This window comes from Staurois parvus, unplaced genomic scaffold (assembly GCF_062004578.1).
Source record: "Staurois parvus isolate SC_StPar_1 unplaced genomic scaffold, SC_StPar_1.0 ptg000153l, whole genome shotgun sequence".
In the NCBI taxonomy this organism is placed as follows: Eukaryota; Metazoa; Chordata; class Amphibia; order Anura; family Ranidae; genus Staurois; species Staurois parvus.
Genome location: NW_028317949.1, coordinates 23,520,863 through 23,538,670, shown reverse-complemented (window position 1 = coordinate 23,538,670; position 17,808 = coordinate 23,520,863). Strand labels below are relative to the sequence as shown.

Genomic DNA, 17,808 nt, shown 5'->3' with positions numbered 1-17,808 from the left:
AAATATATTTTTCTGAAAACAGTGGAATGATGGGCTTTACCAAAAAGCTGAAATTTGTTTAGTCTGTCCACAGCACATTCTCCCAAAAAAGGATTTTGGCTTCCTCAGGTGAGTTTTGGCAAACTCCAATCTAGCTTTTTTATGTTTCTGTGTCAGCAGTGGGGTCCTCCTGGGTCTCCTACCATAGTGTCCCTTTTCATTCAGATGGCGACGTATAGTGCGAGCTGACACAGTTGTACCCTGGGCCTGACAGGTCAGCTTAAATTTGTCTGGAAGTTGATTGAGGTTCTTTAGCCACCATTTGAACAATCCTTCGTTGCAATCTTTGATAAATTTTTCTCTTTCGTCCACATCTAAACAGATTTGTTACAGCGCCATGTGCTGTAAACTTCTTGACATTGTTGTGTACATCACAACATCATATATGACGAAACGCTTGGGAAGAAGCCATGTACACATGCTACCACGCATGCGCAAATGGTCGGTGGCCATCTTTGAAACTAGAAAGGAGTGATCTTCTTGTTTGTACACGCTTGATCTTATCTACTACCATGTGAGTGCACTTTTGTATCTGAGAATAAAGGTCTTAATAAGGATTCACACTATGAGGAGCATTTATTTAATTTGCATGTCTTATACCATGAGTCCTATTTAGAGCAGCTAAAGGTACTCCAAACGGAGGTTTGCTATAGGAGAACCCTTCACTTGTCTCTCTTGTGGGATTCAGAGGAAGATTGCGTCTGCTAGCCCTTTGGTTGTTTTACAACAGATGCGTAATTGACCGCTCTTTACAGGGGGCCAATTTGCTCTGGTAAGCTGTCCATGCGAGTGGTTGGTGACACATTAGCTATCATTGAAAATTCTTCTATCTCATCACAGCCTTTGGGAATCACCTTCTTCTGATTTCATTTTACAATTTTGGACTTTTTATTGTCACTATATTGTATATAAGCACTGCACTTTCTGTATAGTAATGCTGTGTACAGTAGGCACAGGAACATTAAGATCTCTGGAGATGGACTTGTAACCTTGAGATTGTTCATGCTTTTCCATAATTTTTGTTCTCAAATCCTCAGAGAATTCTTTGCTGATCTTTCTCTTCTCCATGCTACATGTGGCACATAGAGACATACAACAGAAAGTTTGCGTCAATTTTTCACCATTTTAACTGGTTCCTGGTGTAACTTCCATAATGTCAGCACCTGTTAAGTGCTACAGGTGAGTTTAATTACAAATTACAGGAGCATCACAAACTTGGAATGCAATTATTTCTTACAATTTTGAGAAGCTGGCAATAATTTTGTTCAGTCCATTTTTGGGGTTTTGCATGGAATGTGTCAGATTTAGCTTCTTGTTTCTCTACTTTTTTTGTGTCATTTCAATACAAACAAAAGAAATAAACATGAGAATGCCTAAACATTTGTGATTGCAACAATTTTCTGAGCGAAGTTCATTATCTGACAGAAATGCAGGGGTGCCAATATTTTTGGCCATGGTTGTGTATGCATGTGTGTATGTGTGTGTATATATATATATATATATATATATATATATGTGTGTGTGTGTGTGTGTGTATATATGTGTGTGTGTGTATATATATGTGTGTGTGTGTGTGTGTGTGTGTATATATATATATATATATATATATATATATATATATATATATATATATAATCTTTCATGTTTCATGTCCCTAATTAACAAGTGGTAATAAGCTTGCATTTGGATCTAGTTATGTTAACATGTATAAATCTTGTGCTGTTAGCTGTTACTTCAACATCACATGAAGGTGGAACTAAATACAGTATTTACTTATTCCAAAACATAGAAAAGCTTTTGTGACACCATGTTATAATAATCCAGTATAATGTACAGTGCAACTGGTGTAACCAGGTGCATAAAATATCTTTCATATGCAGGATTAGATCACTTAGACATTTTATTCCAGCCTGCCATTTTTTTGTTATCTATCCATTCTAACAGAAGTTACTACTACTGAGAGCTCATTAAATGTGTACAAAAAGAACGAGCAGAAATGGCTTTCTGTATGAGTAGATTTAAAGTAGCAACTAACTTGGCCATCTTTACTTTTGACATACAGAGATCGTAAATGTAACACATCCAGTGAACAACTGCATATGCCTAATCTTTACTATGTCAAGAAAGTCTGCTTGACTTTTCAGTTCAAACTCTGTGTTTGAAGGTCATCTGTTGCAGTTGTCTATAGCACATTTATATTGCCCATTTGTTGTTTGAATGTCAGCATCAGTGCCTTAAATGAAAAACTATAGTGTATAGCCAGTGATTGCACATTTTGAGTTGCTGCTGAAAAGTTTATTTAAAATTAGTTTTTGATTTTTTCTTTTTCTATTTCATATTTTTTGGTGATGTTTTTTCCAGATACAGATCTGAACATTTTCACTATAATCATCACCCTTGAGATACAAACAATTACACCTTTAGACACACACAGATTGTATTGTTTTGTGCTATTAAGATTGAATTATGTACTGTCTCTGTGCTGCCTTATCAAACAGTATCACAGCATTTTTCTGCAAATTGCAGCTATAACCCTATACACAAACCACATGTATTTAGAAATGATAAAAAGGAGCATTTTTTTAAAAAAAGATACATGTTTAAACATTGATAAAATATTGATAAATGATTTAATTTACAGGGATGGAAAATAAACCAAGGATAACCCTGGTTTAGTGTGCTTCTGAATTTGTGACAGGCACCTAGCAAAAAAACAAAACAAAAAGTTGCACCATTTATGTTCCTATTACTCTTGGGTGTCTATGTATAAAAAAATGTGCTGTACAAATGTGACAAACATTCACGCAGCCACTTTTAAAAATTGCCTTGTTTTGTGTTTTAATTATTTCCTTTAATTAAATGATTTAATTATTCAATTATTTGTTTTGTGTTATAATTATTTCCTATAATACAAGGCCGCCTGACACCTGAAAAGGTGGCCAGATCATACTTGCACATCTGATGATCCTCTTTGACCAGTCATTATAAGATAAAATTTTGCTTTTGTCCATTGATTTATTGCAGTTGCTCACCACTTTTTTAGAAAAAGGTTATAATTTTTATTTTTTTTACCATGGAGAAAGCTGTGAAAAACAAGAAAATTTATGAATGTACAATAACTGGCTATTGATGTGCTTCTCGTGAAAGCCTGATTCATGCATTTGATGTTATACATCTCATCTCTCTTCCCCGTTTGGCTTTAGTGGAAAATCATGCTGGTTGTTTTACTGTCTAAGTAGTGTGATTAATGAAGTGAACTTGGCTCACATTGTTCTCTTGTGTTTTTGCTCCTAGGGTATTTTGCCTGTGGAGTATCTTAACAGCAGCAGTCTTTTTAAAGCAGAGAGTATGCTTACGAATGCTCTTCAGATTCTGGAGCAGTTCAAGGTAAGCACTTATTCTTTTTTTTTTTTGGTTAGGCACCTAATGAGTTTGATACTGTTGCTCTGAGAACAAATTTGGAAAAAAAGATTTTATTATCTTTCATTTTACCCATTAAGAATGATTTTTTTGTTGTTTACAGATAACACCCATTACTACCCCCACATTTCGATTTCTATTTTTTTTCCTTTCTAGTAGTTTCTTCTCACCTCTTCTATTATCTTCTAGCTTCAATGTATCCTCTTCTCATTATGTCCACTTTTACTCTTTACTCCTCTATCCTATATTTTCCCTTTCCCTTCTATTCCATCAGTTCTACGAATCTCTGTGAAATTTTAAATCCCCCCACTTTTCCAAGATCTTTCAAAATATATCCATTTTATCTTCTGCACTAAAATATAGTTCTTCATTCTTGTATATAAATTCTACTCTTTTATCCAATCTTTTATTCTTGGGGTCTCTTGGGCCTTCCAAAATTTTGGGATCAGCCCTTTTGCTGCGTTAATTTAGGGCAGTGTCATTGTGTTTTTATATTGTTTCATTGTTAAGTCTGTATTATAAAAAAGGCACACCCACGGGTCTGTCAGTATGCTTTCCCCCATAATCTCGCCTATTTGTTGTATTATCTCCTGCCAGAATTCCTGTATTCTGGGACATTCCCACCATATGTGTGTTATTGTACCCACCATCCCACATGTCCTCTAACAATACATAGAAATCTCTGGATGTTGTTTATGTGCTCTAATAGGTGTAATATACCATCTTGTCAGTAAGTTATAGTTCATCTCTACAGTATTCATATCTACTGCCCCATGTATGGTTTTAAGTATTTTGCTTCTCTGTTGTTCACTCAACTGCAGTCCCATCTAATTTTCCCATGAATGCTGGTATAGCCGAATCAGATATCATAGTATCTTATAAATACGGGAGGTACCATGTTTTTGTGTTCCATTTGAGTTTAACAATTGCTCAAATGGGTACATATTTTTAACCCCCCCCTCAGTGGTTGTGGGAGAGATGTGACAAAATGCTTTAATTGTCGATATCGCCAATCATCAAGTACGTAAAACGTGTCCTTTTTTTGTTTCAACTCATGAAATGTGCATATTTCTCCATTGCTCGTAATATCCTTTAATCTTACATTCCTATCTTTAATCCACGTCCCTACTAAAGTAATTTTGCCCGGCAAAAAAAAATTTGTTCCTTTTAGTGGTATTAATGGTGAATTAAACCCCCATTCATTTTGTTTGTCAATTAAATCCCATACGTTAAGTACAGTTCTTCTTAACATGGTAGCGTTTTCTGAAAACAATCGATATTGTTGTGGAACCCCTAATAATTTTATTTAATTGTGCTTCACTTAACGTTTGTTCAATCCCCACCCAACTTTTCCCCCAAGCATTATATACCCAAACCATTATTCGTGAGAATACTGCAAAATGATATCTTTTAAAGTCCGGCACATTTAAACCCCCACTTATTTTGTCTTTACATAATACTTCATATTTCATTATCATTCTTTTTAGGACCCTAAAATATGTTTGTAGCAAATATATTGGTAACATTTGGAATTTATACAGGACCTTAGGCACTATCACCATCTTCACTATATTTATTCGTCCTATCCAAGAAAGTGATATTTTTGAAATCTTCCTCAGCTCGTCCTTAATCTCATTTAATAATGGTATATAGTTTGTCTGGTATATATTCCTAATTAACGGAGTCAACTTTACTCCCAAGTAATTAAGTTCTTTATCCCTCCAGGTAAATCGAAACTTTTCTTGTAGAGACTGTCTTTCTGCTTTCATTAAATAATATACAATATCTCTGATTTGGAGAGATTGATTTTAAAATTTGATAATTCTCCATAATGTTTTAATATTCTCATGAGGTTTGGTAATGTTCCCTACATAAATAAACATATAATCTGAATACGCTGCCACTTTATGTTCTAGTTCTCCAATTTGTAACCCCTTTATATCTACACTCTGCCATATCGTTGCTAACAAGGGTTAAATAAAAATAAAAGCAGTGAAAGTGGGCATCCTTGTATTGTTCCATTGTACATATCAAAGGGATCTGACAATGAGCCATTGACTTTCACCGCTTCAGAAGGATTGCTATATAGAGCTTTTATCCACTTAATTTTTGGCCCCAGTCATATCGCTTCTAAAGTACTCATGATAAACTTCCAGTCCACCCTGTCAAACACTTTCAACGTCTATGGGCAGAAGTAAAACTGGGAATTTATCTTTCTTACTTTTCTGTAGAACTAGTAGTGACTTCAGACCATTGTCTCTACCTTCTCTTCCCAGTATGAATGCTACTTGATCTATATGAATCCATTAAGGCATTAAATCTTTCATCCTATTGGCAATAACTTTGCATACAGTTTTATATCTATATTCAATAATGCTATTGGTCTAGAGCTGGCACATTGAGATAGATCTTTACCTTCTTTAGGAATGATTGTTATATGTGCCAGCAAAGATTCTTTCCTTATTTGCATTTCCTCTCCTACTGCATTCATATACGCACACATTTTCGGGACTAGTTGTTCTTTAAACCTCCTATAATATCTTACAGTATATCCATCTGGCCCCAGGCTTTTCCCTGCTTGTGTGCTCCTAAGAGCTTCAGATACCTCTTCTTGTGTTATTGGTTTATCTAACATTGCCAGTCTTTTTTCTTTTAATTTAAGTAATGCCGTATTCTGTAGATATGTCTGGATTTTTTTATTTCTAGTCTCCTCCAATTATCTTGAATTCTTTGAGGTTAAAGGGAGCTATAATATTTTTGAAATACACTTACAATTAATTTAGTTGAATATACTAGTTCTCTTTTTTTATCTCTAATATTTTCTATATAATTTGTTGATTTCTTTTTTTTTTTAATATATATATATTTGCTCCAATTCATATAATTCCTCTATTATTGTTTTTATCTTTTGCCCAAATTTTTTCTTTTTTTCTGCCCCTATGGAAATTAGGATACCTCTAATATACGCCTTATGGGCTTCCCAAATCGTAGCACTTGAAACTACTTCCATTTCATTTATTAGAAAATATTGCTCTATTTCTTTTTATATTCTTACTTCCATCTCCTGATCTTGTATTAGTGTTTCATTTCATTTCCATGCATACATTTTAGTATGTTCCTTCCCCACTTTCAGTCTCATTGTAACCGATGCATGATCTGATAATGATGTAACCTCAATACTGGATTTAATCAATGATTCCAATAGTCTGTGTTCTATCATTATGTAATCCAATCTAGAATATGTCGCATGTACTGAGGAATAGAACGTATAATCCTTTACCCCAAAATGTTTTATTCTCCATGCATCTACCAATTGATATTGGTGTAATTTATTTTTTATTTGCCTTAAACATCTTCCTCCATCCCTCTGTACATGCGGTGATGTATCCAACTTAGAATTCATGCAGAAGTTAAGGTCCCCTGCTACAATCAATTTACCTTTCTTAAAATCCATACATTTCCTTAATGTATCCTCTAAAAACATGATTTGGTTCTTGTTTGGACTGTAAATATTTGCGAGTGTGTATTCCATTTCATATAATTTCCCCCTCAAAAAACAAAATTGTCCATCAGGGTCCACCATTCTGTCTTCTATAGTAAATCTTACGTTTTTTTGCCATTCCAATAGCTACCCCCTTAGCTCATTTTATTGGCGAGTCAGCATAATACGAAACTGAGTAGTTTTTAGATTGTAACCTAATTCTTGTATCATGAGATAGGTACGTCCATCGAACATTGATGTATTTCCTTTAGGATCTTATGTCTTTTTACCGGAGAGTTTAATCCTTTTATGTTGTAAGTTATAAAATTAACTACCTTCCCATCCTCCATCCTTTTTTTATTCCTCCTGCTTTTTTTCCAATCCACCTAGGTATAGATCTTAATATGATACATCTAACCCAGCAAAAAACTACTAGACAAATTCTTCTACTTTCTCACCCCCTTCCCCCAACCCTTCCCTCCCCACTCTCCTCCCACTGCCCATCCTCTCCCCCTTCCCCTCATCCCCCCTCTGCCTCCCCACCCCTAGAAAACCTATGGCTCGTTTGCAGCCTGAGGATCTGTTGTGGGATATTACCCATCCTTGATCCCTCCAATTGGGGTAAGTCTCTGTCTATGTACGCCTCCCTCCACCCCTCCCACCCTTTTAGAGTGTGTGTCCAGGGGTGTGTTGGCCTCCATTTATCCTGCCTATGCTGTACCTTTGAAACCTCCATCCCTCTATCCCCCCATTCCTCTCCCCAATCATCTGAATCTCCATCCCCCCACATTACATGTAGGAAGAGGAATCCAGGAGAGAGGGAAGGAGAAGAGAAAAAAGAAAATGGAACCCTTAATCCAGGTTTCCAATAAATTACCATTCAACTACCTCTATTAGACTATATATTTTCTCAAGAATATTATCTCCTTCTGTCCTTCAAGTCTCTATTACTTGACTGCCAACTTTTAACCACACTCACAATACCAAGTCCATATTTGTAGCCACACCCACAAGATCACACTTCCATTTTTTACACACCTTGAAACAATTGGTCGCAGACGTTTGGAACAAGAGGCAGACATTTGAGATATAAACACAAACCTCCTTAGGGTTTTGTCCTTCGATAAATGATGTTGCATTCGAAGTGCACCATTTCGGATTGTGGGTGTTACCAAATTGCGGTAACAGCAGGATGGGAGTAAATAAAACTTGAGCCAACTCTGCATTGGGGCAAAAGTAACTGTATGGGTCAGGAGTGTGCATGCACAAAGTGTAGGGTTCAGAGGTGTGTAATGCACAAAGAGCAGACTGTACCAAATCTCCTTGTGTTCATATATCTATCACACATTGTGTGTTGTGTTATCATAGTAAATGACAGTATATCCATACTATTCCAGAATATCACAGATCATTTACCATATTCCTACAAATCTTTAAATACCAGCTTTCCACAGTTTAAATGGTGGCCAGGCAAGTGTATAAATGCACTTTAGCACTGCCTTCTTTTGTTTCATCTGCAACTGCCAGCTTCTGTCCCCACACTCCAGCCTACTCCTCGCCTGTTAGACCTGTAGCAAAGAGCTGAGGGAAGTGCTCAGAAAGTCCCCCATGACTGAGAGCTGCAGGTCTGAAAGGCAGCGGTGGGGACAGAAGCCAGCAGCTGCAAAATTGAGATTTAGGGGAATAAACACAGAGGACTTCACCACTGTGGTCATTTTGTTTGCCAGGGATAGACTCCTCTCTGGCAAATAGGGATGAAAGGCAACCTTAAGCTAATCCTTGGAGCTTGAATGTGCTGCTAACTCACTAATTCAGTGCTTCTTTGTATTACTGTCATTCATCCACAATGTCATAAAACAGTTTGCAGTTTATTGCAAACTTGCAAATAAAACTATACTTAAAGTTTAAAGTGGTATTAAACTCCAAAGCAAAGTACCCCATTGCCCCTTCCCCAGAAGAAGGAATCATTGCATATGGTATTTGCCTTGCTCTAGCCAGGACTTTTTTAGCATCAGTGGACATAAGGATGCTGCCTACATTTCCCAGTTTTTTCCTCCTCGCCAAAAGTTCTTGGGATTCGCAGTAGAGGACTGGCATTTCCAATGCAGGGCCCTTACCGTAGGTCTGTTCACAGTCTGAATATTCTCAAGAGTCTCAGACGCAATAGTAGGCCTTCTGAAGGTCCAGAAAGGGCCTATTTTGGGATACCTGGATAATCTTCTACTCAGGTTGCAAATTCTTCAGCTTCCGTGCACAGCGCAACTCTCACAGTATGCACCCTGGATAGGTGTAGCTGAATTCAGTCTCCAGAAATCGGTACTGATGCCAGCTCAGTGATTGGCATATCTGGAAAAATAAACAGACAGAAGGCACCATTATCTAAGTGTATCAATTTAATTAAAAACAAGTAAAGAGTTTTACTTGTTTTTATCAAATTGATACACTTAGATGGCGGCGCCTTCTGTTTGTTTTTTGTTTTAGAGCACAGAGATATCCAATACCCTGTTAGAAAGGCTGCTGCCATTATAGAATTGCATGCAGTACATCTGGGCCTACCATACAGAGACTGCAGCTTCTTGCTTGGGACTTTATCACTCTTTGTCTATTGGCGCTATTAGTTTTTTACATTTTTGTACATTGGCATATATGGGCTTGACTGTGGATGCTGTCCAGGCAAGGGTAATTTATACCTCTGGGGAAGAAGAAATCAGGGGGCTTCTTTTAGAACTCAGCTCTCCTCCTGAGGTGAATATTGGGAAGGATTTCAAGGCAGTTCATTTTTCTATGTTCCTTTCCAGACCATACAACTTAAAGAAGTATGGATAAAGCTATTTTGGCCTATGTCACCTATGGATCATAGGAGTGTGACCCATTTTCAGCCATTTTTAGCCAACTTTGTGATTTTTTTTCAGGTAACTTTAAAGTTATGAACCACCAATATATATTTTGAACGATAGCTGGCTCAACCTTTCAGAAAACTGCTGAGAGCCTAAGCCAGCCACTCCCGCCCCCTCCACAGCCCGGCACTCCAGTGAGTGCTGGAAGGGCAAAGCAGAGAGCAGGTGACTGACAGTCACCTGCTCTTTTCAGACTGAATCCTGAGAGCTGAGCAATCAGTGGTCTTTCATCACTCAGTTCTTGATGCGGAAGCATCAGGGGACAGCTGCAGCTGGGATCAGTGTTGCAGTCATCTAGGTGAGCATAATTGCTTTTATTTTTGTATTCCTGAACTTCTCTTTTAGGAATATTTATAAAGACCAGCTTGTGTCAAAACTCTTATGCCTTATCATTCACCATTGGGAAAACAGCCTGCAGTCTATTCAGCAGGGCTTGAGTGTGAGAGGAAGTAGAAGCATGAGGAGCCAGTCCGTTCTTAGCTAAAAGTAATTATACATATGTTCTCTCTTACATCACATAAATTCAATAGCAAAAGTGTGCTTGATTGTTTAATGTGCTGAATACAGAAGGGCATGTCACTGCAGTGGTGGTGTATGTAGAAGTGCACATTGGTACAGTGGTGGCGAGAGCAGAGGCTGACATTGTTGCAGTGGTGAGTGAAGTGAGAACATGCAAGGGACTTAGCGAGAGCATGGGGGGAAGGAGGAAGGGGATCAGCTGTGGTGGTGAGAGTGATTATATGGGAAGTTTGAAGGTGCAGTGATACCTGCACTGAGTAGTTTTCAATTGCAGCTCCAGATGCTGCCACATTCTTTCAGCCAGTAGCAGAGGGGAATCGGTGGTGTGAGCCAAGCTGGAGATCGCAGTGCTAGTGTGTGTTGTAGCAGATACCAGTTGCTATGGAGGTGGTGTGTACTGATGTTTCCAAAAATTAAAAGGTAACATCCTTTTGAAACACAGGCTCATCTACTACAGGCAGCTGTTAAGTTTGAACCTAGCAGGGGCAGTGCACAGTCGGGTGAGTAATATACCAAGGGCATGGTACAGTACAAAAATGCAGAATTCAGTACTCTGAGCCAAAAAGGGCTTGTCTAATCAGTTTCTGATTTAAGCTGCATACTTTTACAAATATATGTGGAAGCTGTACAAAAGCTTTAGGACCCCTCTTTATTGTGCAGTCCAATTCCAATTCCAATATAGTATAAGCACACCAATATTGGGACATTTGTAAATATGTGTAAATTGAGAATGTTTATTTTATTTGAATGCAATATATTACATCGGTCCTCCTTGCTGAGTAAAGGAGAAATATAGCCAAAGCTTTTTTGGATGTACTTCCCTTGGGAATAACAAAAGTGCAGTTTGTTCTAAAGCCCAATGTCGGATGACTTCACAGAGCCAGTCCATGCTCTGCAAAGATCCCGACCATATGGTCAGGATCCATCCAGATGCCTGGACCTGGCTCATCCTCTAAGTGAGCCGCTGAGAGCCTGAGCCAGCCTCTCCTGCCCCTCCACAGCCCAGTATTCCAGTGAGCGTTGGAGGGGCAGAGTAGAGAGCTAGTGACTGACAGTCACTGCTCTCTGCTCACTGAAGGCTGAGAACTGAGCGATCAGCAGTTCTTGGCCTTCAGTGAGCCAAGTTTTGATCCTGCTAAAAGTTATTATGCATGATCACTAAACTGTACATTATAAATAGTATGGTGTACCTGGCATATATGACACCCTGGGTAGGTACATTTTATACCCCCCTGCTATGTACAACATTAATAATAATCTTGAAATTGAGATTTCCCTTCACTTCTTGTCCCATAGCCAAAACAGAAATTGAGGGGGAAATTTTCTAAAGTGAGAGAATCCCTGGTTTTCACCAGGGTCACCAAAACGTGTATCCCCATTGGAAGATTTAAAATTTTTCCTGTTCTGGTGACAACCCAAAAAGTTTTTGGATTCTGTACGGTACGAACGGTTCTGAACGGTAAGTTCACTCTCGGTAATATTGGTAAACAGAACAAATAGAGGATGAATCTCCCTAACAAGAGCATAGACAGCAGTAAGAACTTGACAGGTGTTCTAATCCATCTGCACTCTATCCAAAACCAAACACATTTATCAAATGTTGATGCTACCTCACGTGTGCAGTAGTGTCTTTGGGACAAAGCAAAAATAGTTCTACATTACCCCTAGAGTGGTCCAGCATTTAGTGGTAATGCTGTTCATCTCCCCTCTGATATCTCTCTGCAGATACCGGCAATCACATACCAGCACAAATAGCTTATTTGCTACTCTTTAAAATGTCACATGATCTGCTGAAGAGAGCTGTAGATAAATTATTAGTGATGGGAGAATTTCTGTGCCAGGAGCTGATTGCTGGAATGTGTGGGGATCATTGCAGTTTAGAAGAGATCAGCAGTACTGGCACTAAAAACCGTAACTGGATTCTGCAACCTGAGCATGTGCATGTGAACTCCATGAACGTCTATGGGGCAGGAGATGGATCATTCTCCAGGCAGGAAGAAGAGGACAGACTGTCTGCAGGTAAACGTTGTTGTAGCAGGCTAGTAGAGGATGCGACAGGGTGGGAAATGTTTCTAAAATATGTTTTTTTTTTTAAGTTTTGGATAGAATGGAGAGGGATTAGATTATCTGCCATTTTTTTAGAGAGATTTACCATCTCTATTTGTCCATTGTCATTGAAAGTAAATGAAAATCCTAAATTTTAGATTGATACCAGAACAGGGGGAAAATCTTCCAATGGCAATACTAGTTCTGGTGTCACCCTGGTATTCCCTCACTGTGGAGAGATTTCCCCTCCCTTCCTATTTTGGCTGTGGGACAGGAAGTGAAGGGAAATCACTCTCCCCAATGGGACACAGATGGAAAAACAAAAATAACGACAGGAGTTTATATAACCCTCCCTTACTCTATAATTCTACTGTAACTATAAAAAGCATCCCTCTTTTTCAACTCTACACTGCTTTAAAACATATTTGTTAAGATCTCAAACATAATAGAGTAACTCAGATTACTTAGGCTTACCTTTCTTTTAAAACGTATGGAAAGCACATACTGACTGTTATTTTAGGAGGATCCTCAAAACCTAATGTCACCCAAGTTTCCTAGGTGAATTGACAAGTATGCACTTAGAAACTATGCCTCTGGGGTCAGGCAGTTAGTCCTCCAGCCTCATGGGGTGCTGTGCACATTGTGTGTTTTTCATGGGGGAAGAAAGAAGAAGCACGCATCTCTAGGCTAAGAGGAGTAGGAAAGCCAAACATTGAGTTGTTATTATAAATCTGCCCACCATCCCTGTTTCTGCATAATTTGTTTAAAGACAATGATCATGTAGAGAGCCAACATCCAAATGTATTCTTTATTTCTTTTATTATCAAGGTAAGCATTTTATTTTAAGTACAACCACTATTGATCACTCCTCTCTCCTAAAATAATGAACCTTTTTTTATTATTTCTAATTTACTATATCTGATGAAAGGTTCCCAGTAAAAAATGCTGCTTGTGAGATTAACATCTACCCTTTGTATCTAAAAATAAACTGAAAAAATACATTTTGCAGGTCAAGATGGCACAGAAAAAAGAAACCACTATTTCGTTCTTGTTTTCACCATTTAGGTAAGCAAACTATTATATATGCAATAGTTAAAAAATGCCAGAAAATCTGTTTAGTTATTTTCTTGGCTTGCTGTTCCATGTTCATTTGCAGACATGTATCTCTGAATACAATGCAGTCCAGACAGACAAAGTATTGTCAAAACTGGTTTTTGTCTGTGATGACGACAGGGCCGGATCTAGCCAGTCTGATATGGGGTGTAGTAAAAAATATCAGAGGGGAAGAGTATAGGAGGTCAGAAGGGCAGTGCACAAAAACAGGAATCCGTAGTGGAGTATACTGAGGGTCAGCAGGGCAGAGGACAGGATTTATCAGAGCAAAGGGCTGGGATCCGCAGTTTGTAGGGCAGTGTGCAGGGGATCAGCAGGGCAGAGGACGGGTGGTTAGCAGGGTGGAGGGCAGGAGTCAGTATGGTAGTGTATTGTAGGGGTCAGCAGTTTGTAGGTCAGCGTACAGGGGGTCAGCAGGGCAGAGGACGGTTGGTCAGCAGGAGAGTGTACAGGGGTCAGTATGGCAGTGTACAGGGGTCAGCAGTGCACAGGACATATATGTTTTTAAAGGTGAACTTAGCCTCTAAACAGTATAAACAATATGTAAACATTGACAATATTAACAATACTCGTAACAAGTAATCCGACTGGCTTTATAATAAAAAAATCAAAACAGGATGAGAAAATGTGAGCAAGACTGTGATCATGAAAGACATGGGGCACCCTAGAAAAGAACAGAGAAATACTTAATGTGGCTGGCCAGTGGGAGAATCTTAAAAAGGGATAGAACAGAATCTGTGCCTGCTGTATACAGTGCACACCTATACTACACTGTATGTTTTTATGCACACAAAAAGGCTATTTTTGCCCTAGGTGGCCATACTTGGATCAAAATTCATCTGCTTCAGTAGTGACTGGTTTAATTTCAATCCATGTAAGAGCAGACTGGTTGTACCGAAGTCGATCTACCAATCGACCTCTGTACAATCAGCCTCTAGGAAAATTTCTGCGCAATTAGCACCGCCAGCTATAGCTGGCAGCATGGATCAGTGTATTCTGGTGACATTGAAGTCTCAGTCTTTGCTGTTAGAACACATTACCTCAGTGGGAGTGATTCACCATCCACATTGAATTTGTGGATGAGAGAATCAAGTAATTTTTTTTTTATTCAACACATTGTGGAACGAAAAAAAGAATGGCTAATGTCTGGGCCGCCTTACTGAGCCTACCTTAAAAAGAACTCCGTTAAACTCCAGCAACTGTAGAGAAAATGAACACCTTGGTCAGGTCTATGTACTGTATATCTATGTGTAATGAGTACAGGGGTCACAATAAGTAAAAAACAAAATAATATATGGAATGTAGCAGTCAGGATGAGAGCCACGTTCACATCAAAATCCTCCCTTACATCAGTATCCCTAGAGTGAAAACCACCTTACATTACAGTCTGTAGAGTCCCCTTTAAATCAGAGTTTCATCAGCTTGCCTTATAAAAGAGTGCTCCTGGACTCCTCTCATTCCGCACATTCTTAGAAACTCGTCGCACTTTGATGACGTCAGACGCCACATGTGCTGATCCCAGACATCTTGAAAACTCTGCCAGGCTTCACCATCTCTGCTGCATATGCACAGCACCATCTGCTGGCAGACACCTTGGAGATTCCAAGGTGGAGATTCCACCAGGCTTACCATCCATGTTGCACATGCACAGCACCACCTGCTGGCGGACTCAATCGATCTCCTCTCTGGATCAGTCACACAACTTCTGGCTATAGACGTCTCTTACCCATGAGCCTGTTTTTAAATTCTAAGATGTGAATTACTACTTATCTTTCTATTAAATACCTTCACAGTACATACTTAGAGGCGCTGTGTTTCTTTGTTTCCATACTGTATTAAAATACCTAACATGCTTTCAAAGTATTCTTAAAGTGTTACTTAACCCAGGACCCTGCATTCATTCGCTATATCTGGTCTCCCACAGTACACAGAACATGGAAGTGCAATTATTTTAGTAAATATAAACTGCTATATGCTTTTCTCATCAGCAGTTAGAGCAGTCTTGTGACTTCAGCAGAGCACTGGTTAAAGCTTGTAGGAGGAGTTTTCTTTTTGCTCTAGGAGGATGTGAAAGTCCAGACCCTCTGTCTGGACAGTGCTGATTGGCCCTGAGCTGATCACATGCACTCTCCAAAGAAAAAAAAAAAAAAAACCTCTCTAGCAATACACCCCAAACTGATCATGTACACGTGACTACGGATTCAGTCTGTATCAGGTGGTCATTTCAACAAGAGGGGCAGAGAAGAAAGGATCAAATGGCCTTTTTACACAATGCATAGGATTAACCCACTAGGTTCCACAGTGAGTATAACCAGCATGCTTTACTGCATATAAAGACTGATTTTATTGCTGTGGGTTTAGTAACACGTTAACCTTTAATATGTGTAGCTTAAACAAAAAAAAAAGCTAAACAAACTACTTCACAAAAAGCATGGCTAGCTTTTGATTGCAACATGACAGAGATACCTGGGATGTTTATAGTTGGCAAATGTGGTTTCCTTCACAGCGGTAAATGGTACAGTTAATATTCATTATGCATAATTGGCATCACCATGTCTATGGCAAGCAAACTTGGTAATCTTTGGTTAGTTCTACAATCGCTGGTTTATTTATAGAAAGAAAGCGGACAAGAATGGGATTTCTGCTAACCCCAGCACATTGCCTTTCTGCTTAATTTTGATGTGATATTTATGCTGGCACAGATTATGGGAATTCAGGGGTATGTAAATTACTTTTTCATGGAGCTCTACAACATTGTGTTTGATCATCAAACTATATGTATGCCACGTATACAGATACCCTATAAATGTGCAAAAATGTTTTTAACTTTGCTTTGTAGCCTTGAGTTCTTTAAGAACTGAATCTGTTTTTAGGTTTCCTGTCAAAGCACTGCAGCTGTTGAATGACAGCAATCTGCCAATGTGGTACTTAAATGACATTACTATTGGATAGGGCTATGCAGTGTCACTTTTACTATTTCTTTTAAAGTCATGAAAAACTCCAAACACAAATTTTTCCTGTGAAAACATCTTTAAAATTATACAAGGTGATAACCTATACACTAAAAAACATCTCTCATTGTATACTTGTTATTCATTTAAATGTAGCCATGTTTGCTGATGACAAAGCTATATAGCATTATAAAAGCTTGGTCATATAATGAGATATTACAGAAAGATCCTTACAAGATGGTAACATGGGCAGTTAAATGGTAGATGAAGTTTAATTTTGAAAAAAGTATAACTACCCAAGCCGAAGCAGTAGTATTATCTTTATAAAGCAAAGATATTACAATTAGGGAAAACATCTGGAAAAAGACTTGGAAAAAATGGTTAAGCGCCAAACACTCAATGCCAAGCCAAAGCACAAAGAAGCAAATGCCAATAATAGTAAGTTAAAACACATGGTTTAAGTATAGTATTGCGAGAAAAACAGCCACCAGATGAGTTTAAATCAAACAAAGGTATGGTAACAAGGGCATAGTACACAACTTCAGTATTCAGTACTTTGAACTTAATTGGACCTATCTACTTCACTTCTGATTAAATCGCATACTTACACAAACATATGTGGAAGCTGCACATAGCTTAAATGCTTCTCTTGATTGTGCAGTCCTATGCTGATGTATAAGAACACCACCAGTGGGACATTTTCAAATGTGAGAACTGAGATATTTCATGTTTGATTTTTTTTTGTAAATTCTTTATTTTAATACCAATACAGGAGTAAGGTATCCATGTAAACAAAGACACACCATAATTGTCATAGAAACAACAGTGAGAGAGACAGCTGCCACAAGGTGGCAAACTCGTAGCCTTCTTCAAATTTTACTAAAGGTAAAAAAGGAGACCCAGGCCACACATACAGTCTTGGGCTCCCTTTACCGAGGTGGTGAAAGAATATAGAAAGATCACCTGGGTTGGGAAGGGGGACGAGTAACAGACCACTAGCCCACAGAAAAGCAATGTATCCAAAGTAATGGAAAGAGAAGGAAGGGGGGAGAGATTGGAGGGGCATCCCCAAATCCCAAAAGTAGATTTCAACCATATAAATTGTTTGGGGGGAAAGACCAATCTCCAGTAAAGGCTTTCACACACTCTGAGGTTATGGTAAAGTCCACCAAGTAAATCCATGTTTTCCTGGATTTTCACTTTTGTGATTATGGGTAGCAGGTTTTCCATGATATATAAATCCTGAATTTAAGTGAACCACATAGTCAAAGAGGGGCACAGACATAGTTTCAATTTGAGCAGAATATATGCTTTTTTTGGATTGTTAATGTGCATCAAAAGG

General features: G+C 38.4%; 1 protein-coding gene across 2 annotated transcripts in view; it reads left to right on the top strand.

The window, feature by feature from the left end:
* The window catches only part of PIGN (phosphatidylinositol glycan anchor biosynthesis class N), a 450,907-nt gene that overhangs the window by 118,687 nt on the left and 314,412 nt on the right, over positions 1 to 17,808 (top strand). For both annotated transcript variants that reach the window (XM_089674856.1, XM_089674855.1), the window contains 2 exons: positions 3,334 to 3,426; positions 13,412 to 13,467. In XM_089674856.1, the coding sequence (XP_089530982.1) occupies positions 3,334 to 3,426; positions 13,412 to 13,467 (149 nt within the window). The remainder of the gene's footprint in view (positions 1 to 3,333; positions 3,427 to 13,411; positions 13,468 to 17,808) is intronic.